The following is a 22,930-nucleotide window of genomic DNA, read 5'->3' on the forward strand; positions in this document are numbered from 1 at the left end:
CAATGCATTTCACCTAAAACAGACAAAGAGGTTCTGTCAGAGTACTTTTTGGTGTCCTCCAATGGGCATACTGGAATAAAGAATGTAATTTTCTGTTTACGAGTAAAAATCACTTCTAATATTTACCTATGTATTAGTTCCATTAAGAACTTCAATGGATTGAAGATTTTGGTATGGCATTAAGCCTGTCTGGCTTAAGAGTGGTCTGTCTTCTGCTCACTGCTTTTTGCATGCTCATGGGAAATTGAAAGTTTCGGAGCAGTGGCCCAGGTAAAGACAGTTCAGAGTTAACTGTATGAACAGCCAGCTAGGTGATTCAACAACTGCTCAGGCAACCACAAATGAGGACAGTTGCCTCTGTGAGCAATTGTAGACATCTGTCTTGGTTGTCTCTGGTTTGCTTTTCATGTGAGAGAGTTCAATGTAAGAACAAGAAGAACTTGTCTTCGTCCTACGAGTAAGGCATGTTGTATGTGACAGAACGAGTCTTTCTGTATGTATGCTATTCAGTATGACTCCTCTGGAGAATTTGAGGGATGATGTTGCGAAGTATAAGAGCACTTATCAAGTACAAGGACACGTCTCATTTCATTGGGTGACATGCAGGAATGCCATCAAATATAGTTTGGACTGGTGACGGTATTTAAAAGGAATGTCTGTGCACTACACTGCTTAAGATATCAAATGTTTGTTGCTTTGTACTGATGGCAGTGATCTGCTAACTAAGCCTTCACTGAAGAAGGTTAATATTTGGAGAAATTGCTGTGAAATCTACCAAAATTACTAATTGTGTGGGAGGCAGGGTGACAGGTGTTTTCTCCCTATCTTCATTCTTTTCTCTAGTAGACACTTTAACTATTATTAGCTATGGCAATCCAGCAATATGGCCTGTATGCTGAAGACAGGAAGGTATTTCCCTGGCTCTTTCCTGTAGCTGCTACCCTTGTGTGGTTGGGGTGCTGATTCACTCTCATGTGGGAAGTGTCTGGTTAATCAGGAAAAGTTTTCTTATGTAATGCCAAATCAAAGGGGAAGCACGGTTTAAAAAGAAAATCTGAATGAGGAGTAGTATGAGTCTCTTCTTGATCTCTCCTGGATAAGAGTTCCTTGCTGTCAGCTCCCTTATGTTGAGTGAATGCCAAGAAGAAATGGAGGAGTTATGTTGTAGTTAAATGCCTTCTGCTTCAACTCATAACCAAAAAAAAAGAGAGAGTTCCAGTGCAGTTACAGCAATGGATGAATTGAGCCTCCTCAGCTTCATTCCTGTTGCTTATTTCTCCTGTGAACTAATGAGAAAACAGAAGTTCATCATCAGTGAAAGTGAGTCCAAGTTTTAGAGGAAAATAAAGACTGTAAGTCAGCGATGCCTGGATTCATTTGCTGTATTCCCAGGACTGCAGCTCCCGTTGTTGATGTGAATCCTCTCAGTGCCCTGGATGAATTTACACACGAACTCTTGTCTGTTTTAACCAGTACTGTTTAGAAATTTTCCTTCCAGACAGTTTTCATACTTTTGTTCCTGCTGTGGTTGCCTTTGGTTGTTGAAAAACTGTCTTCTAAGGACTCTGTGATTTTCTTCTAATGTGGAACCACTGAGTCTGTCTCTTGTTCCGTTTCCTTTTTTCTTCACTTGATTTCCATCTCGTGGTGCCCCGGCAGGGGCGGGACTGTGTGTTGCCCTGCGCTGAGCGCGGTGCCCGCTCTGCCGTTCGGACAGCAGAGGGCGGATGGAAGCTCCGAGAGGGGCTCAGATGGGCTGGTGGCGCTTGGAGGTCCCACGGGAAGTGAAGTAAAAACCCCGACAAGCTCACGTCCCACACGTCAGAATCTCCTGGGGAGCCTGGAATTCTGGACCACCTTTTTCAGTGGTACAAAACTTGAAATAGGCTTTTGAGTCATTTTCTTTTCCAAACGGTGAATGTGCAGCAAGTTGAGAACTAAGGTCCAACCCGTAACTCCCAGTGCTGATTTGGTAATTTTGATATCCTAGAGATGTTTCCACGCCCAAAGATTTTTTTTCTTTCTAAGATTTTATTTAAGGGCTTCAGGATTTTGGCTGAAATGAAATAAATCTTACTGGATATACAATAAGAAGCTTTTTTTCCTTCAGATCCTGTAAGAACACCTTTGAGAGATGTTAGGTGAATGCTGCCAGACTATCCACAACTGTTTATCACTCAGAGGCTGCCTATGTGCCTTTTCTTCCCTTCCTATCAAAAAGGGTGGCAGTAAGGGTAGTAAAAACTTTCAGGGAAGGGAATATGATACATGAATGAGATGCTGGTGGTTACTGCTTTGGCAGCCCTGGAGAAGTGTGTGGTACTGGACAGGCTGCATTGCCCTGAAGGCCCCAAGATTTATGCAAACTTGTTTGAAGTAATTAAGCTTGATGCACAAGCCCTCTCTCACTCCTGGAACCACGTAATAGGTACCTTGCATGGTTTTTTTTACCAGTAACTAGTAGAATTTCTGTTTTATCTGTTAGTGAGCTATAGTACCTATTTCTTACTGCTTGAAGGAGCAGTCATGTGAAAGATTTTTATCTTACTCCAAGTTTTGTTGAAGTTAAAAAAACAAGAAGGATAAAACTTTACGTAGTTCTGCTTTGGTGAGCAAACTTCCTGGGCACAGTTACTGATTTAAGAAGATGCCATAACCATGTGCAACTCTGATTTCAGTTTTACTTAATTTGAAGTTTTCAGTGGGTATTCAGCTTTTGTACCCAAAATGAAAATCATTCTTCTGAAGTGAAACGCAGAAACATTTGTGTGGAAATCCCTCTCGGCCAAAATAGCTAAGCTCTGCACCACTCTTTTTGTAAGATAAAAAGAAATGAATCTATAATAGTTTGTGACAGATGGCAGAAAATGTAACTAACTGAATGTGATTCTGTATGGAGTTATTTGAGGTTTTTGGTGTGATTTGTTGTGAGTTCCTCTCCTCCCCCCTTTCCTTTCCTTTGATTGCAGTCTTTGTCCATTTATTCTTAGGATAGAATAAGATTTCTGAGCAGGGGCCTCTCTTGTGGTGCAAAGTGAGAATTGTTTTTAATTGAGCAGAAACATGTGGAAGGATCAGGAATATCTCAAGGGATTACAGAAAAATTCCAAATTTGTACTACTTACAGCTTGTGTTTAGAGCAGGGTCTGCTGGGAATAAATGTTAGTTAGTGTGACCTGTGACCTTAAAAACTGTTGACATGGATTTCAGCCAGAAACTAGCCACAGAACTCCTTTGTTAAGCTCATTCATAGCTCCTTGAAAACTCTAGTCAGTGAAAGTTGCCAGCTCAAATCTAAGGAAAGCAGAGCCCTTTTTTCTTTTTTTTCCCCCTTCCTTTTTTTTTCCCATGCTTTGGAAACAGTGGCCGCCCCTTCACCAGCAAGGCTTCTTTAATAGGGCTGCACCGCCTAAACTTGATTGGAATTGACAGCTTCCTGGCTCAGGCTTGCCAACTGGCAGGGCATTGATGCATAGGGGGACAAACAGCTCTAAGGGCCTGTGTACCACTGTTTGTGTGTGTGCCTCCGCACCGCAACGGGCTGCTGTTGTGATACCTGCTCGTGTAAAGAGGAAAACCCCAAACCCTGAGCAGTACTGTTCATTCCACCAATCTTTCAAATGTTTGGAGGGAGAAAATTGAATATTTGTTCTGGTTTTTTGTTCTAAAGTAATTGTCCTGTTGTCTTCTAGAATTTTCCCCTTTCACTGATTTGGCCAGAAGCCACAGAAGAAATATTTCCGAGGGGAGGGGACGGGAGGGAACACACTTGGATTGAAAAATGTTGACCTTTCTTTTTAATGTGACTGTATTGTACTTAAAAATCTGATTATGCCACTATAAAAGGGTTACATTTACAAAACCTCCTTCTCACCCACTCTCTGCTTTGCAAGTTGTTCTGCGTTTTGTGTATCTTCAGCTGAGTATGTGGTCAGATTCCACATCTGGCCTGCATGAAGGCTCACCTGTACCATCACATCAGTAAGCTGTGTTGCTGCTGTGAATATCTGGTGACAAAAATAGGTACAAAGTGGGATGTGGAGAGGAGAATACAAATTTGGATTAATTTTAAGCTAAAAACAGTATGCAAGACAGCAGACCCCATGAAGAATCATTAAATAGATAGAAAGTTAGCTAAGCTATCCTGAATTGATTTACAGTTAAGCTTTAAGCTGTTTCTCTGCTGTGGGGAAAAGTCCCACTGATTCAGTACCTGTTGAACAAGTTTAAAATACCCAAATATTTTTGGTTCAGATGCTTCTTAAAGGCATAGTTTTGTCAAGGTGCACTCTATGAAAGGTGATACATCGTTTGGAATATCTTCCATGGGATTTCTTCAGAGAAGAAAATGGTGGCAGTGAGGGTGAATCATTGCTCCCAAGGACAGTACAATGTTAACCAAGCATGGGTACTGTTTATAGGGAAGGGTGCTGGAAAAAACTGGAAGGTGCTTTTCCCTTGTAGCCACCCTCTACCAGAAGCCTCTGGAAGGCAGAATACTCTCACCCTCTTCTTAGTCTTTATCATCATCTTTGAATACTTGTGCTGGTGTTTTTGGCCTGAGAGATCAGGGCTTCCTACTGAACTAATTCCTCATATACCAGAGAGTGTTTTGGTCATGTTAGTGGGTGAAGCTGGAGTAATTCAGCTCAACAAAAGCTTGAGCGTACAGAAATTCTTCAATAGCCTGTGGAAACGTAAAAATACTTTAATTGGAAAGACTGATATTTTGTTGTTGTTGTTCTGAAATGTTCCATAGCTGTTGTTTGTGAAGGAGTATTTGCAGATGAATAAGGAAGGACATCCCATTCTCACTTCATCTGGATGAAAGTTTGGAACATTAAAAAAGCACAGATTTCTAATGCATGCTTTGAACTAGTGTTAATAGGGATTTTTTTCTGTGGAGTATACAGACTATCACATTAATGACAAATAACTGAATGTATTTAGTAGCATTCTGATATGTGGGAAGGCTGAGCCTTAGGCTTCTTCATGTTAACTAGAAATTCTTACCTGATTTAGAGTTTCTTCATGCTTTGCATACGTAAAAGTAAATCAATAATAAGTCTATTTTGTGCCTAGTAACAAAGTAGTTAAACTAATCTCTTTTTTTCTTCTACTGGGCAGTAAAAACCAAATAAGTCCTGGCTGCATGCTGCTTTGAGGACATGTAACTGAATTGTTGAAGCTTTTGCTGTTTTCCCACTTCGGAGCTGTGTATAGGTTGATATTCACAGGCCTTGATTTCAAGGAGAGCAATTACTGGGTTTTGGCTGTTTTGCTTGTTTGTGTTGTGTCCGGTTCTACCCTCCTGCAGTCTTACCATTGATACATGTAAACTGCTCAGCCTTTCATTTTAATGTCTTGGAGTGAATTGGAAGATGGAGAGGAAAACTAACCCAGAGAACAACATGGCAGCAGGGCTGCTGGGTTCTGCAGGCAGCGTGCTTTGTGACATGCAGTGAGTGTGCAGTCTCATGACCAGTAGATCAGTACTTTTGTAACATAGATTATGGGTGCTTTTTCTTGGAAAGGTTAAGTGACTCCTAAGTCACTGTGGCTGATGTGAAATTAGTGGTTTATCCATTCATAGACTTCTGTTTTATAATTATATTTTTTAAAAATTACATATAATCTGCTTTTTTTGAAAGGAGGGGAAGAGCTCTGACAGTGAAACAACTTGCCTACAGCAGAGGAAGGATCTCGTTTGCCAGTTTAAAGTTGTAATTACAAGTTCGGGCTGCAAGCAATGGCTACATAACCCCAGAGCAGAGTTATCCTTTAAAAAACCAAATAAAGGATAACACCACCCCTCACCCCCTCACCTCTGTGTTTAGGCTTGTGTGGAGACAAAAGACTATTACTCTCTAATTAAATAAGAAAAACGTCCAGACTTTATTTTCTGAGGACTTGCTATAGTTGTAATAAGCAAAATCAATGTTTTGCTTCCATACATACCTAGGTGATACTTTCAAGTGTTTCAAAAAGATGTTTGGTAATGGCTGGAAATGATATGGAACACTTTTTGCACAGCCTGTTTGGTCCTTGTGGTGTATCGACCCTGGAATCCCTGCACTACTTAAAACGCTTCGGAGATGAAAGAAAATAGCAAACTGGTTCTGTTAGACATTGGCAAAGGCCACAAAAAATACATGTATAAATCATGAGAAATTGGATCTCTCTGATTCAACACTACAACAAAATTGTACCTAATAAAAATGTTGTTACTGAGCCTCTGTCTGCCTTCTTCATAGATTCCTCTATCATGTTTTTAGCCATGGATTCAACACATGCACTGAATGTAAGCAAGAGTTGAAGATGCCGCCGCTTCTCAGCTCTGTTGCATGAGCCTTACAGAGGGAAGGAGAGGGCAGGCAAGACTCCTAGCTAGAGTCTGACCTTTTTTCACAGAAATCCTAGTTTCTCACATGCTCTAACTGTAGCAAAACAGTTCCACTTCCTCTTGTGTGTGTGACGGGAAATTGATCTAAAGTGGCTTAGAAAATGTGAGAACGCCATGAATGTAGTATGCAGGGTTGGAAGGGGTCTCCTGTTGTTGCAGGCATTTTGCTTTAACTTGACATGTTTATAAAACAGTTTACATCTTAAAAGTTTAGGGTTTTTACCCCTGCTGATTTGCTTAAACAGACACTGGCTTTTATTTTCAGTTACTTGTCAGAATTTATACGGAAAAGTGATGAACCTAGTGAAAAGAGAGCTTGACATCAATTAAATGTAGCTATCTGCTTTGTGTTTCTTCTTTCTGATATGCTGCTTCCAGTATAGTTTTTCCAAACTTCCTGTAGTTTTTCTTCGTTGTCCTTATAGCTTTTACAAGATAGAGATGAACTATTTAAAGTTCCAGGAAAAGAGGAATAAATGTTGCGTTGCATCTGCTCATTTGTTCTCCTCCATCTTCACCTCTGCCACTCAACTTTTTTAGGACTCCAGGAGCTAATTTCAGAAAGCCTGTGAGACTGTCTTAGTAGCTCATCTTGCTCAAGTGTTTCTTAATGCATTTTGAAGTGCCTCTGCTATCTTTCTGAAATTCTGTTCTCTGCAGTGCTGAAGAGAATGCTCTTACTAAAATAGTCTTAAAAAATTAACAGCGTGGGGTAATGCAGTTTTTCTGTCCCATCATCAAACAGTTTCTATTGAAGTTCATTCCTGTTTTTTCTTGGTCCTCTTATTGATCACGAGCGACAAGAAACGTTGTTAATCATATCAATATGTTGTATGTATGTTTTTTGTAAGAATATGCATTCATCTCTGTGTCCTCTGCAAAGACAGAAAAGATTTTTACCTGTTTTCATACATAAATATCTGTCTAAAGAGCAGCATCACAAAGCAAGACAAATCTCAAAGAATCCAGTTGATTCTACATGGGGTTTATTTACTGTTTTATTAATATGTGAAAAGTGTGTACAGTATTTCCTGGTGTTGTTTTTCTCTTTGAAATAGTATGCAACATCATAGTTGTAGCAGTAGAAATGCTTTTTCATGTGTGGAGTTTTAAGACTGACATTGAGAGGAGTCGGTTCCACTCAACTCATAAATAATGAATCCTTATTTTCAACTAGATGTAGTTGATAAATAACAAGTCAATAGGGAATACATTAAATGACACTGAGTTAAAAGCTTTGGAGTTTTCATTGTGGTGTCAGTAGGTCTGTTAAAGGCTTTGCTAGCTGAGCTTGAAGTTTTAAAGCATGGTTGAATTGGCTTAAATATTTTTATTGCAACAAATCCGGTAGAACCTTGCTGGTGTGCACACCCGTAGTCACAGACCCCAGAATGGCAAGCTCCACATGCAGCTCAGCAGAAATGGCCAGGACTGGAGGAAAGCTTGATATTCTAGGTTTCATTGCTCTTAAATATGCTACAATATGCTGACTATGTTAAATTGGAGGGAGGGTAATTCATCATAGTAGAAAAATAGATCATTCGTTAAAAGGTAATTTTCTTTTTCCAGTCGTTTTTCCCCTTTTTGTTTCACCTTTAAGTACTTTTCCAAAATGTTACCCTTTTGTGCTGGGTCTTCTTAGGCATAGCTGCAAATCACCTGATGTCAATATAAACAAAATAAAATGCTAAATGAGAGAGGGAAAAGATTTAGAAAGAGTAGAAGACATTGCAAGTTCTGAACTCTGGATTTTTCTGTCATGATAAATGCTCTGAAAGAGGGAAGTGTCTTGCTGGGGAATGGAAGGGTGCTGGTTACATTGCTTTTAAATGGATTGAGAGTCTTTGCTCATGCACACCCTCATTCTTGTTTTCTGCTCGCTGGTGACACATGCCTTAAGGTTGGAGCAGGGGATGTGAAGTCCTTGCTGGAGATGCTTTATTTTATGTGATCAGCTGGTGATGGTGTTTGGAACACAAGTTCCCTTCTGTTTCTATCCATGTTTCTTTTATTGTCCACTAGAAACAATTTATGTCTATCCATCAAGTTTGAGGTTTTATCTTCAATGCAGAAAGAAAAATGAACCCAGCTATTATAAAGTACTGAGGTAGTTCCAACCAGTCTGTTCTCCCCACAGCCCTGCAGTTGTTGGTGACATGCTTAAGAGAGATCAGTGAAGCCATGCCTGGTCTGCTCCAGGGGCAGGTGCTGCAGCATGGGTGTCAGGATAAATGTTGAATGCATAGGAGATTAGTTGGTTAATATTAGGAAAATTATTTTTCCCACTAAACTTTCTTAATAAACCAGACCTGCTGATTGATCAGTTTATACATGAGCTGTACAAAAGAAAGATGGTGACTGGCACTGGAGAGAAGATTCTGTGGTTGTTTTTCACTGTATATATGGATGTAAACAAATCATCATTCCTAGTAGAAACTCCTAAGTGTTGTCCTTTAACACTGGTGTTGATTTCTTTACATGTTGATTTTGATAACAAGTCTGAGCTGCGTACTTGCATTAATTTTGTAGAGGGATAAAGTTATACCACTTCTGAAGTTAGTAGCAGCCAGAAAGTACAGGGAGTTGTTTACAAAAGAGTCCCATCGATTCTCCCTTTCTGTGGAAGCATTCAAGCAGTAAGACCTGCACAGTCTGTTTGGCACAGTAGCTGCTCTCAGCTGGCCTTGTGCCCTCCTGCTGTTAGTCAGGGCAAAGGATGTGCCAGATCTCAGATTGTAACGGAGCAGAGCCTGCTTGCAAATCTGCTTGTAGTTAGCCTGGGGCCTTTTGGCAGCAGACTACAGCCGATTGATTTAGTTGCAATCCTTTTTCCTTAATATTTTCCATCTGGCCAACAATGACCTATAAAGAGAGACACAAAACAGAGTTTGAATTATGAGGAGCATAATAGTAAAATGCTTCCAAATCTCACTCTAGAACCTGCATCCATGGATTGCTGCTGCTCTGTAGCTGAAGGAGGTTTGTTTGAAAGCAGCATTGCTGCAGCAGTGGTAACAAACAGCCTTATAGTTCTCAAGTTCAAAATGATGTAGTAGGCAAATGTGTATTTCAGTTAAACTCTTAATACATTGCCCTTGCTATTTCTTGCTTTCTATCGCTCCTGAGCAGGACGTGAAGCTCTCTCAGCATAAACCTGCTTGTGCACCTCTCCTGCACACACTGCCAGGGCTGAGTGCTACTGTAGTGTCAGGACCCACGTGTGAATAAGGAATCACAGAGCAGAGATAGGGAGGACAGGGAAATGTGAATATGGACATGAACTAAAGAACTTAACATTAAACAGGGAGGAGCTGTGTCCCAAGCTCTCAAATCTGCAGGCGTAGATTAATGCTTTCCAGAATGAGCTGTTTCCAAATCTGGACTATTTGTCAGCTCTTTGAATTCTGGTCAAAGCAGGATTCTTCCTCTGAATACAGTTACCCTAAACACTTCTAGTCTTCTGCATCTTTAAGGTTTGTATCCTCAAAGAAAATTTGTGACGTTATTTATACAGTTCCATGAGTTACAGCAGTCTTGGCATTGCAAGCTTTTAAATGTGCAGCTTGCCATCTTCACCTAGGAGTGCTTGGGCACATTAAGGGTTCGTGTTTCTTTCTAGGAGTGGCAATAAATCATGCAGAGACTTCCACAGCTCTTGGTGGTCACAATATCTACAGATATTTAGAATCTAGAACTCTAAATGGTTGGGAGGGAAGGTGGGGGAAGGGCTGCTGTGTTGTGCAGTTTTCTTGTTTCTCCTTTTAGTTGAAATTTTCACTTGTTGATTCTGAAAACTATGATGAGACGTGCAGGGGCAAGGGAAAGAAACTTCTGCTGTCCTAGACTGAGTTTACCACAGCTTTGAGTTACCCTGTACATTTCCTGAAGGCATTGACCGTATAAACCAATGCAGGGCTCTTATCCGAGAGTCACTTCTCTGCTGACAGTCCTTTGTTCTTGTTTCATTTCGGTCTGCTGCCTGCTGCTTTTAATCATAGCAGTAGTAAAACTGTGGATCTGAGTTTGTGGATCTTGTGTTCATGGAAGTGCAGTCAGAGGCACAAGTATATTGACTTCAGAGCATTGCTATAATACAGCAGAACGTTTCTGCTGGAAACTTTTTATTATTACTTCACTTTTAATTAAAAACAAAGGGCAGAATTAATAGCATGAGGAATATGTACAGAAGGGAGAAGTGAATCCTGATGGTGGTTTTAGGAAAGAGCCTAGAGGTGAGGATAGACAAGTAAAAGATGCATCATTGATGGGTTGAAGGGGAAAGGCAGACCAGTTAGGATTTTAGCTGTCATTCCATGTGTGATTTTTGGTCTTCTCCTCCCGTCCCACTCCTTACACCTCAAGGTAATTCTTGCAAAAATGATTAACTTTAAACAGAAAAAAAAAAATCCCTCCATGTAAGCCCAGAGATGAGATTCCAGGTGGAAATCAGACTTTGGGTGGAACAGTTGCTGTCAGGTGACAGTCCTGGTCTGGAACAGTCAATTGATCTGACTGAACAAACCCTGGGTACATTTTGTGGGAGTGGCAAGTGCCATTCATTCTCAATATTCCCTCTTAGAGGAAAAAAGTATGATATGGGTGTAATAAAAGGATCAGTTCTGTGCTATTGGCTGGATTTTTGGTTCCATTGTTGTTTTACTAAGCTGTTAGGTAATGGAGGGTTCTGACCTCCAGTTTATTGACATTATCTTGCATCACTAGAGTTTCTTGACAGAACTTGTAAAGATGGGAAACAAAACCATTGTGTACCTTCAGAATATAACATGTAAATACAGAATATAAAGTTAGTTATGGCTTGTAACTGGTGGAAATGGATAAAGCTGAGAGTACAGCATTCTAGTCCAACCAGTTCTCTAGTCTTGCCTACTGACCAGAAACCAATTTTATACTTTGTTAATTAGGGCTTCATGTCACACCTTCTTTAGTTGCTGAACAACTGTAACAGAAGTAATTAAATCATGTCACTGTTTATTACTATTGGCCCTGGATGATTGGCTTGGAAACTTCCCATTCTGGGCTAATACAGAAGGAATTAGCACATCACCTTGGGGAAAATGCAGTCCCCTGGCATCAAAAAAACAGAGGAAGTAAGTAAAGTACAAGATGGATAGATGCTCTCTTCCACCCATGGATCAGTTTTGGGTTACAGTCTGAAGGCTTAGAAAATGCATCTGTCAGGAATGAAACCATCCTGTGCTTGCTGACAGCTGTAGGCAGCATTCCCCCAGTGAGATTACATGGCAACTTCCTCCTTCAAGCATCAAGATGTGGCCGGAGCCCTCAGGTTATGCAGCGGTAATCGGAGACACAGGGGCAGTTCTGAGAGGCAGAACTGCTGAGGAAGCTGCATGAGTTGACTTCTGCATGTTGTTCCAATAGAAAATGTGATTCATTCACACTGTAGTAATAGGAGAAAGGCTTTATATGGCTTTGTAGAGGCAGTGCTATCTAAATTGTGCATGGAGCTGAAATAAAAACCTTAATTTGTAACCCCAGCTGTTTATGAACATGTTTGGTAAGAGACAGATCTTCCTGCAAACTATACCAAACTAAACCTGTTTACCTAACAGTAACTTACCTCAGTGGGCTTTAGAATTAATTAATGGTGCTGCACCAGCTTGAGTGTTCAGAGAATAAAATGATTGTGGGCAGCCTCCTGTTTTAATCATTTGCTTAAAGTGTTTGTTAGGCAAGAAATCTCAAAAATTGTGTCCCAGAGCCAGTTAAAGAGCCACAGAGAGTCTTTTCTGTTAATTTGCATGTCACATTTTCAGGGAGTCAGTTGACTGGGTTCATCAGTGGTGTTTCTGCAGCTGAAGAGTCGAGTACTGTCATTTCATATGCTTCACATCTAAATGTTGTTGTGAATCCTGAAACGCAATACACTGTAGTCATAGACAACCTGCAGTCAAGTATCAGACTCTCTGACCTGATCTTTACAGTCTCCAATTCAAGGACTGTGTTCACCTCTCGTATCACAAATGCCTGTTTGCTGTAAGTAAAGTGATTTTTATGTGACTAGCTCAGTTTCTTGTGTTCTCAAATTGTGAACTCCAAGTACCACCACGGTACTGAAATGATCAGTAACTTCTTGCTTGGCTTTTTCAGCTGTGGTGGATTTGAGTTTAACCTTTATGACTTGCTGCCAACTGACTTGGTGACCAAACTTTGCTTATTATGAAGAGACACGTGTGCTACCACTGAACAAGTGAATATTTCTTCGTAGTAATGACGTTCCCTCCCTGTGCAAGGAATCTATAAAAGACCTTGCTGCACTCAGTTTGTTTCTTGCCAATAGGAACCAAAAGTGATTTGGAGAATATTCCAGAGAGGGGTATATTTAATTAATATCTTCTCTCTCTCTGTTACTGCAACACTCTCATTCCCTGCCCCTTTTTTTTTCCTCTGTATTTTATTTACCAGAATGCAAAGAATCAACATGTAGTGTCTTAGGAACACACTCAGTAATTCAAAATATATGAGTAAAAGAAACCCCTCTCGTTCAAGAATTGAAGGCTCTGGGAGAGACAGAGGTTCTAGAAAACACACCTGATGCTCAGCTTCAGTTTTCAGTACATGGCAAACTTCTGGAGAAGTTGAGCAGAAGTCCTTACCAGCCTCTCAGTGTGGCTCTTGAGCATGGAAGTGTGTAAAATTTTTGTTCTCTTCATGAAGTTGTTGGTGTTTGATTTTGACACAAAATCTGCCCAAGTCCCTTGGCTTTCAGAGCTTATTACAGCAGTGGTGCTGTAGCACATCACACCCTTTGCTGATAGGGAGCACTTCCATTTGTAATGAAAAGTTCACAATTGTAGTGAAATTGTGTGTGAAACTTAGGACCAGAGGACATAGCTCAGCATGCACATACAATTGGAGTCTGTAATGAGAAGGAGCTGTTTCTCTGGCCAAGGAAAAAGGGTTAATTTGCATTGGGATGAAAAAGCTCTTCAGGATCTACTGTTTCAACCTGTGATAGACTTAACAGTAGTCTTTGATCCTCAAATGAAAAGTGATGGATTTCAACTGATGCCAGATGTCTCAAACCTAGTGGGATCTCTGATTGTCTGCCACATCTAGAATTCTCTCTTCCAGCACTTTCATGTGTGCTTTTAAACATGGTTTGAGAAGAGAGATTCCTTGACAAGTGAAGCCTTTGGAATCCTCTCTCTGTATTGTCACTTCAGTGGTGATCTTTAGGCTCTTTTGCTGTCTAACGCATCCTGCTTTTTTAAAACCGAGCCTCATGTGCCAGGCTGCTCAAACTACTTCACAGTCTCTTCAGAAAAGGGACAAGAGACCTGAGGATTGTGTTTGGGAGTTTCTGGGGCTTCCATTTCAATTTTACATCTACTAAAAAAAATGTTTAGTGTGTGCACTTGATCTCGCAGAGTGAATGACCTGAGCGTGCTAAATTTGAGAAGAGATATACCCCATCGTGCCTGTATGAGCTGGCTGCAGTGAGAGCTGCAGCTTTCTGCTCCGTAAAAGCCTGTATAGTAGAGCCTGCACAGTTGTCAAGCTGATCAAATTGCATGGTTCTATTCTTCTGTTGTCAGCCTGTGCTCCAGGCTTGAGAGATGTGTGCACTCTCCAAAATCTACTTACAGTTTTGCATTTGTTTCAGCAAAGCCTAGGTTCTGTCTTTCGAATGAATTCCTTTCTCTTTTCTCTGTGTGGACTGAGTGGGGAAATATCACTTAGCAAGTTTCCCCAGTGGTATTAGTGACTTGTGTGTTACAAGTGTAAAATCTACTGGAGGGAAAACTGGGAATTCCCAACAACAGACCAGACCATACAGATACTTCTGAAATAAAAACATTCTATCACACAATTCAATAAAGTTTCTTAAATTTTGCAGTAATGGGTAATTTACACAAAAAAAAAGTCTATTGAAGGTACTTCAGATTCTGTGTGTTCTAAGTTGTGTCTGTAATTGTTTGTCAGTGAATGTGCAGCTGCTTTGTACAGCATACAGGATGTTAATGGATGGGCCTGGAAGCCAGAAGCTGTCTCCAGGTTTTTTAAAAGACAGAATCTTTTCGTATAAAATATTTTTCAGGGAAAGTCCGAGGGCTCCTTTCAGTGGAAAAGCTCTTTCACACTGTAAAATCAGGTTGTTTTCTTCCTCCACAGAGTGTTCCTGCAGAAGCAGGGGAGATCACTGTGCCAGGTTGATAGATGGTTCATGATGTTGCATACTGTAATGCTAAAGTTCTTCTGAATTCATTTTATTTACATAAATTCCACAGTGCAGCTGCACTGGACTTTTTTTCCCCCCTCAAGGTTTTAGAGTGACCACAAAGAATCTGAGAAAGGGTGACAGCTTTGTCAAACTCAGACTTGAGTTCCATTTGCGATGTCCCAATTAGATGGTAGCACACTAACAAAAGACCCTTGGAATGGTTATCTCAAGCTGCCCTTGCACATTTTAGCTTCACTAAAATGTAAAATTGTTACATCATAAATCTCTTTGTTACAGTTTTCTGTCTTCATGTTGTTGAAGGGGTGTATTCAGCTCCTTTGAGCTGTCTTTTGTGAGTTGCTGCTGCTGCGTTTCAAGAGCCACTGTAGCTGTTTGGGGAATGGTTGGGTTCAATAGTGGTATTTAGTGAACTTGGGAGTCTTTGTGTGACTGAGGCTTGCTGTAACTGCTTATACTTGATCACACTGGGCAGAAAAACAGGAAAGGGAATGTTTTAATTGACTTTTATTATTAATACGCAGTGGCAAGTCACCAAACTAAGCACTTTTTAGTGACAATTATATAGTATTAAGATTCTCCATAAGATGAGGTGCACAACTGCCAGAGCCAGCTGTGAGGCTTTGAGTACTTCTAAAGTATGCACGAGTCATGTGCTTAAGCGACACAACTTTCAACTGAATCTGGGGAATCATGGAAAGATCACTTATGGGTAATAATCAAAGGGAGGTTTATAACCAAATTGGAGAAAATGCATAAAGGAAACAAATCCTGTGAGAGCAAGAGATGGAGAAGATTTGAGTGGCAGAGGCACTTACAATGTGTTGGGGTCTAACACAGAGAGAAAACTTTGAAATAAAGTAAAATTTGATGTTCAGAAAAGGTGGAAGGTAAAGCTGCATCTCATCAACGTGCACACATGTTGCTATGGAGATCTGTGGCTGTGTGTGTATGTGTTTAAGCTTACAAGCGTGAGAATGTGTCAATAGACAGTCTAGAAGAGAGAATAATGATGTACTGAGTTCTGTGAGGTGGAGGGGAAGACACTGGAACATATAAATGGCTGAACTGGGAATTTAGCCTGCTGAAATTCCCACATGAGCCCAGAGGTGCCTTGGTTCTTTCAAATGCATTTTGTAAAAGTGCTGGAAACGTTGGGTGGGGGAAGGAAAATTAGTAGGGTGTTACTGCAAGGGAAATAATGGGCACAGGAAGAGTCGTCTCTGGAGAGGAGAAAAGGGTTATTTTTAAAGTTTGAAGTTAAATGAATTGGCTTAGTCTTAGCTGTTAAAATATAAGGTGGAATTTAAAAATAATTTAAAAGGGAAATTCACATTTTTAATGAAGAAAAAAGTGTTTGGATGGCTGCACTTTTGCTACTTAAAGTGACACCTGCATGAAAGCACTGGAGAGCGTGGTGACTGCAAACGTGCCTGAGCTCATCACCAGAATCTGCAGCCACCAGTATTACCTTAAAATGGAACATGACTTGATATGAGGAATAATGCTGCCGGGGGGAGTATCATTAGTTGTGAGATCCAAGAGGATGTGAAGAAGCACTACTGGTTTTAAGTATAAATTGCAGAGATTTATCTTTAAATGCAAGAAGTCTTAAGATATCTGGTCTCCAGGAGAGATGCCCTGCTTCACTGGGACGTTCATTAGGGCAATACAGTGAAACTACTGATAGTGGTAGTAATAATAATGAACACCTTTACTCCATTTGCTGAATATTACTTGAAATTTTGGTCTCATACTTTGCTATCCTCAGGATTTCGAATCTGGGACAGTGATGTTGCTTGGAGGGGACATAGAGAATGAGACCAACATACACCTATTGATACAGGTCACTCCTGTCACATGAGTGTGAACATGCAAGAAAAAGGCTCCACTCTTTAGACCAATACTTTGGCACATAGGAACCTGCTGGGCTCGTTAGTGATTTCACTGCCACAACTAAGTTACCAGGTCATCTGTGTTTTGAATTAATTATTTGGAGTCCATGAACTACAACAGCAGTATGTTTTATTGATGCACACACACGCCATGCTGACAGAAGAAATACTGTGCCTGAATTTCCTCTTCCTTGTCTCAGTCAGGAGTATTTCCACTGAAGTTAGTGATGACACTGTGGTTTATATAAGAGCCCAACTCATTACTGACAGAATTAAGTATTCTAGACCACTGTAGATCATTGTCCTGAGCAAAAGGTCAAGATTCAGGAACTCCTTGAATCCAATCCTGGCTAACACAGACAGATTTTGTGAGCCTGTCACTACAGAGAAGTGTGCCCATCTGTAAAATGGAAATGACTGTTGTGTTTTGCAAGGGAGATGGCAGTTGGTTATGCTGTTATCAAAATATATAGTATGTGTTATAAATAAATACGTGTTAAAAATTCCACTTCTGATCTGTGTGTACGGAAGGAATAAAAGTTATGTGTGGTTACAACTCAGTCTATTAGGAGATGCTGCATTAAGTATGTTGATGGTAGATTAGTTACTCAGTCTTATTGACTTCAAATGACAAACAAATATGTACAAAAGTGCAGTTGTGCCTATATAGGAAGTGGAAGTTACTCTAGTACTCTGTGGAAGTTGCATGAACTGAGGCATTACTTGTCTTTGTAGGTTCAGAGGAAACCAAAGGTACTACAGCTACCTTCCCAGAAGTGGCTGCTTTGCTTTTTTAAGGTGTCAGCACACCAGTAACATTGAATGCTTGAGCTGTCTGTTAAAAATGAGTTTTATGAACATTTGCTATGCTAATTAGCAAAACTTAATAAATCATTTCAAAGACAGCCCTTGCCACTGGGGTTTGTGGCTGCCATGCTGGAACACGTGGTGGTTTTGCTGATGAAATTCTCAATACACTTTCAAACTCTCCAATGCTCCATGAGAGTTTATTTTGATGGGTTCAGCTTCCACAATCTTCTTGCACACTTCAGTTGTCTTGCTGTTGCTTCCTCCTTCATGGTTTTCTGTTACAACTATCACTGGAAAATCTCTCCCCTTTTCAATTGACTTCATTGGAGATTTACCTTTTTAACAGTAAAGTAAAATTCCTGGTTCAATACCGTGTCAGCTTCTCTCTACGCTTGGCCTTGGATGTACAAGGTGTTTGTGAGATAGCTACAGTGATGTAGGGTGGCACGTGCTCTAGCTTCTGACTCCCTTTCATTCTAATGAGCACTCAAAAAATATCAAAAGAAATGATAATGGTGAAATTTTCACATTTCAAAGAAAGCATATTTCTTATCAAAGCCTCTGTTCATTAGTAATGCTTCAGAACTGGATAAGAAACAGCTGTTTTTTCCTGAGGAAGGCATCCTTCTTCGTGGGGAGTGACAATATGTGCCTCTGTGTGTGAACACGCATGGTCTGTGTGTACGTGTGTATCTGTGCATACGAATGCAGTTGCTTTATCTCAAAGATGCTCGCTTTACATTCTCCAGTTTTGGTTGCAGTTCTTTCTGAAGGTCAGGAAATGTGACCTCCTGTACTGCTGGGATAGTCATTTCTTCCTTTCATACATTAAAGCACACGAGTGGGTTAATATGTTGAAAGATTCAAAGCTAAATTGACTGCACTACAGCATTTTCATCTGTGTAGCAGCTAATACTGGGTGATGACATTTTCTGTTCAGTGTAACTTTTGAAGTACAGATTGGACTTGTGAGAGCACTGCAGGCTGGAGAGTTGTACCTTTTGGAGCTGTTGCTGTACTGGTTGCCCGAACCCTTCCACCTTCCCCCATCCCATCTGCTTGCTCAGGAGTGAGGGTAGGAAAGGCTCTACTCCTTGCAAGTCTCCCGTGAAGGTGAGCGGCTTCATAGCTGCAAACACCCTGCCTGCAGGGATTGCTGGGGGTTGTTATGCTAATTTGCTTCTTTCTGTCTCTCCTGTTGTCTCAGCCTGGCCTGTCAGTCGTTGGGTTTGCACCACTGTTCTTTAAACACCACATTCTGGAAACATTTGTATTTACAAGCTGCAGTGCAGCACTGTTGTCTTAACGTTTTGACTGACCCTAATTGCTATGACACATGTAACTAATGATGTTTTGTACTTTCAAGGAGTGCACTAAAAAGGTGATGACATATGAGTTACTGAATAAGGTACTGTGCAACTTGTGCAGCAGAGTTTGTGCAGACCTGATGTAGCATAATAAGCAGTTTTCCTGTGCTCGGAGCCGTTTCCCGTCGGACTGGCCTCTCTCCAGCACCCGCTCTGAGGGCTCAGAGCGAGAGAAAAGCAGAGTGCAGAGCTTGGAGAAGCCTAATTTGATTAGGCTTTGATTTGGTTCTCATGATTTGTGGCAAATGTGTCACTGTATGTGTGTGAGGAAACTGAAAATGAGTGTAAAACCGAACAAATTAAAATTTCAGATTGCCCTTTTATTTTTGTTTACTCTTCAGCCACAATCTGATTTATGCTTATTGGAGCCTTTGAACTTCAACTCCCTTGAAGAATCTCTAGTCTATCACTTTTTTGATGTTGCTTGAAAGAGGATGTGTGTGTGTGTGTGTGTGTGGGTGCGCTCCATGCTGTGGTGCTCTGGGCAATTTCACTCCGGAGCGCTTCCCTTCCTTTGTTTAACCTATGACCTGTGAAAACAAGAGTTAATCAAAAGTTCTAAGGTAGCTAAGAGGAAGGGGAAGTGTTTGGTTACAAATTAAATATGAGCAAGTCATAAGCCATAAATCTTCAGTAGTGCTACCAGTTGTGCTACTCAAGTTGCAAGTGGTACAGAAAGTTTTTGGTTATAAATTCAGCCTCCGTTTCTTTCGAGGGACTATTTAAAGGCTGCTTCAAGGCTTTGCTTTTTGTAAGAAGAAATCAACATCTTCCTTTTTTTTCTTTTGGCAGAGATCTAGAAACAACTTTATGTTTATTGACTTTTTTTTGACTGGTCATGATTTGGTCTAATAAATAGTGAACACATGGAATAAGTGATGAAGTAATAGTATTGGAGATGGCAGGATAAATTAGTTTTCTAATTTCTAACCCAAAGCTCTCAGGACAGAAGAGATACTGAATTCTGCAATGACAAAGGAAGGACATGCAAATTGAGTTGATATTGTCTACATAATTTACACAATTTTATTGTGTTTGTTTCATCTTGTCTTGCACTTCTCTTGAGCAAGAGCTCCACAGATCCCTGTGTATTGTGTTCTGGTGAGTTCTGCTCCAAATATCAGCTGATCCCTTCAGCTTCTAAACTGTGAAGCTTCTCTCTTGAAAATGGAAAGTTATTCTTAAAATAAGAAAAAGAAACAGTTATGATGAGATGCTGAATCATTATTTGGAAAATATGGATTAAATTAAGGAAGAGTTAAGGACAATAATGAAGTTCATTATAAGATACTGTTAAAGGGAAAGGGGAAAGCCAAGGAGGAGTGAGTGAATACAACAGAATTAGGGTTATACCTTCCCTTTTGTCTCACAGACAGTTTACTGGTGTTTTGGTGTTGTGTGAGAATGAGACTTTGACTGGTCTGTTTTTATTAGAATTATAGAAACTATTTTCTGAGTACTGAGCATAAGACAACTGGATTTAGGTGGAGTATTCTCATGGATGATACCTACAGAGTGGTCGTGTTTGGAGTATTGTGTTCATAAAGACTCACTTGAATCTGTTTTGAAGTAAAGTTTAGCTGTGAGCAAACAGATTCCAGGCAGAACAGATAAGTAAAACTTTGAAGAACACAACCTGATGTGTTTTCAGAGCTTGGCATTGTCTGGGGTGGGTTGGTGCACTACTTGTTGAAAATGGTACTGAGAACCTGCTCTGTGCTCACCCGTGGGCATCGCGGCTCTAAAAATGCAGCTCTGGCAAACTAAAGCTGAGGTAATTTGCTTTGGTTTATTGCTTTTGTACTGACACATACATTATAAACACAATTATAGTTTAGAATATTCTCATTTTAATTCTGTAGAGTGTTTAAATGTGCCTCCCTGGAACAAGTTGGAGGTTCCTACTGTCAGGGAGCTTTCTGCTGCCTTGGTTTTCTGCCTTTTCAAACTCTTTTGATAGATGCCTTGCAAGGTTTTGTTTACCAGGTTCTTAATCTCTACTTAGCAGATATGTTTTGAGAGGATTTCTTGTTACTCTTGTAATGGCTTTTAACTCTGCTGAAGTTTATTTAACTGAGCAAAAAGAAAGAAACTTATCTTCCAACTAATCCTTCTTGATTGTTTACAATATAATGCCAAGCTTAAATGCTGTTTAAAGTGGTAATTGTCTGTCTTTCTGCTCTATTCTAGTACATAGTTTGTAAAGATGCTTAGAGCATATTAATTTAAATGATAATGCTGTCATATAACATGAAAAGTTAAGTTGCTTATCAGTATATTTTGATAAGCTACTTACATTTTACAGTAGCATTTGCAGGCTTCAAACAAACGTTAATGATGGAGTGCCACTCACTTTATCTGTCTCATATATAACTTCTCACTTCATTTATTACTAAAAGCTGTACAGTTGGGAACCACGGGGCACTCAGTTCTTTATAGTTGTCAGGATGTAGTAATATTTCATAAAACTAAATCCTGACTATATCAAAATAGAATCCATTTGCTTCAAAAGCATCTGTGGTTAAAAGGAGAATCAGTTTGTGCGTCACTATTTGCTTTCCCTATGAGGGGAAATTCCTTGCTGGTATTTAAAAAGGAAAACTTGTGCCATGAAAATAGGGTACAAGATAATATCAAAGTGTGCTGTAGGGAGAAGTAACTTCTTAGCTGTTGTGTTATTTTATGGAGTGGAAATGTAAATGTAAAAGGTGTGATTTTCTGCATGTTTGTCTTTTAGTTTAGCTTCTTTATTCCTTTTGTAAGTTGTTCAAATTTACTGAAGGTGAAGTTTGTGTTTGACCTAACTAAGGACTGGAATAACATTTAACAACAGTTAAAAACTGAGATACTGGTTATACAACTTTAATAAATGCAGTTATATCAGGATTCAAAACAACTGTGTGCCTGGGGTTTACTGGGACCCTCAGCAGCCGAACAGAAGACAAATCATTCAGCTTTAGGAAATAATGACAATAAAAGTGTTCAACCACACCCAACAGCAGTGATTATTTATCTCACAGGTTAGAGGTCTGTTGGAAATGCACAGGGTGAAAAGATGAGCTACAGCATTGCTCTGCCTGATACTAAAGTGTATTTACAGGTGGTGTGACATTTGGTGTTTAGAGACCACAGATAATGCTGGAGAGTGAGTTCTCAAAGGAGAGGAGAGGATGCTTCAGCCTTCTGGCAGTGTTCTCCTTCAAACAGAAGGGCTACTGTGACTTTCCTAAGATATGTTTATAAAGTGTGGTGTCCAGTGGAGGCTGCTTTAAGGATGCATCTATATAGTAACAGCCAGCAGTTTTGGATTCATTAACTGAGATTTAGCAAGGTAAATGTATGATTTTTCTTTCTTTCTTTTTTGTAGTTACCTCCCATGGTTTGAAGTCTTTTATAAGCTGCTCAATGTCTTGGCAGATTATTCAGCAAAAGGACAGGTATTGTTCTAAAATACTAACTTTTCTTTACCCTGCCCCAATATCAAATGAGGCCCAAAAATGTGACAGTGGTCCACCAGAAGTGACTGGTTTCCCTGCAGTCACCCATCCTCTGCAACTGTGTTCAGCATATCCGTGAGATTCCCGTATTGCTGTTTCATGAAGCTTTGACAGATGTATCCAAGTTTGTCATGTAAAGTGTAGAACTAAGCTTACTGATGCAAAATGCCTGCCCACGTAGCAGCATCTAGCCTAAGCTGTTCAGATGCTGTTTTGCTTTATAAACAAAGTGAAATTCAGTCTTGAGACAGTAAAAAATGTGAACTAATCATTAAAATTTGCTTCTAGCTTTCTAAGTGATAGATCATGATACAGAGAAATCACATATATGATTGTAACTCCTAGCCTGGTTTCATGTATTTAAAGTATTACAAGAACAATCTTCCCAGTCAGGTTGCTGCTTTGATTTATTACCATCTTGTGGTAGTTTTATTTTGGATTTGTCAGAATCGTTGACATTGAGGTAGAAGCCCTGAGGATCACATCTTCATCTAGATGGATTAAATACTTTTGGCTTTATCCTAAGCTGCTATAAGTTGTTATAAAGAGGTTGCAGTGAACACTGGCTTGCTCTGAGCTGAGTTACTGTGTAGTGCATAGGTTGGTGACTCAGTGGGTTGCAGAAATATGTAGAAATATATATGAAAAAAAAAGTATTCTTAAAAACCCCTTGGCATAAAGCCCAGCTGCCAGAGGGAACTGCAGTTATTTCTGCTCATAGTCTAATGTGTAAGTAT

General features: G+C 40.0%; 1 protein-coding gene across 5 annotated transcripts in view; it reads left to right on the forward strand.

The window, feature by feature from the left end:
- The window catches only part of DENND1A (DENN domain containing 1A), a 177,557-nt gene that overhangs the window by 50,619 nt on the left and 104,008 nt on the right, over nucleotides 1-22,930 (forward strand). For all 5 annotated transcript variants that reach the window (XM_062011582.1, XM_062011584.1, XM_062011585.1 and 2 more), the window contains exon 6: nucleotides 22,064-22,133. In XM_062011582.1, coding sequence (XP_061867566.1) covers nucleotides 22,064-22,133 — 70 coding nt within the window. The remainder of the gene's footprint in view (nucleotides 1-22,063; nucleotides 22,134-22,930) is intronic.

The sequence above is a fragment of the Colius striatus genome, chromosome 19, assembly GCF_028858725.1.
Source record: "Colius striatus isolate bColStr4 chromosome 19, bColStr4.1.hap1, whole genome shotgun sequence".
Lineage (NCBI taxonomy): Eukaryota > Metazoa > Chordata > Aves > Coliiformes > Coliidae > Colius > Colius striatus.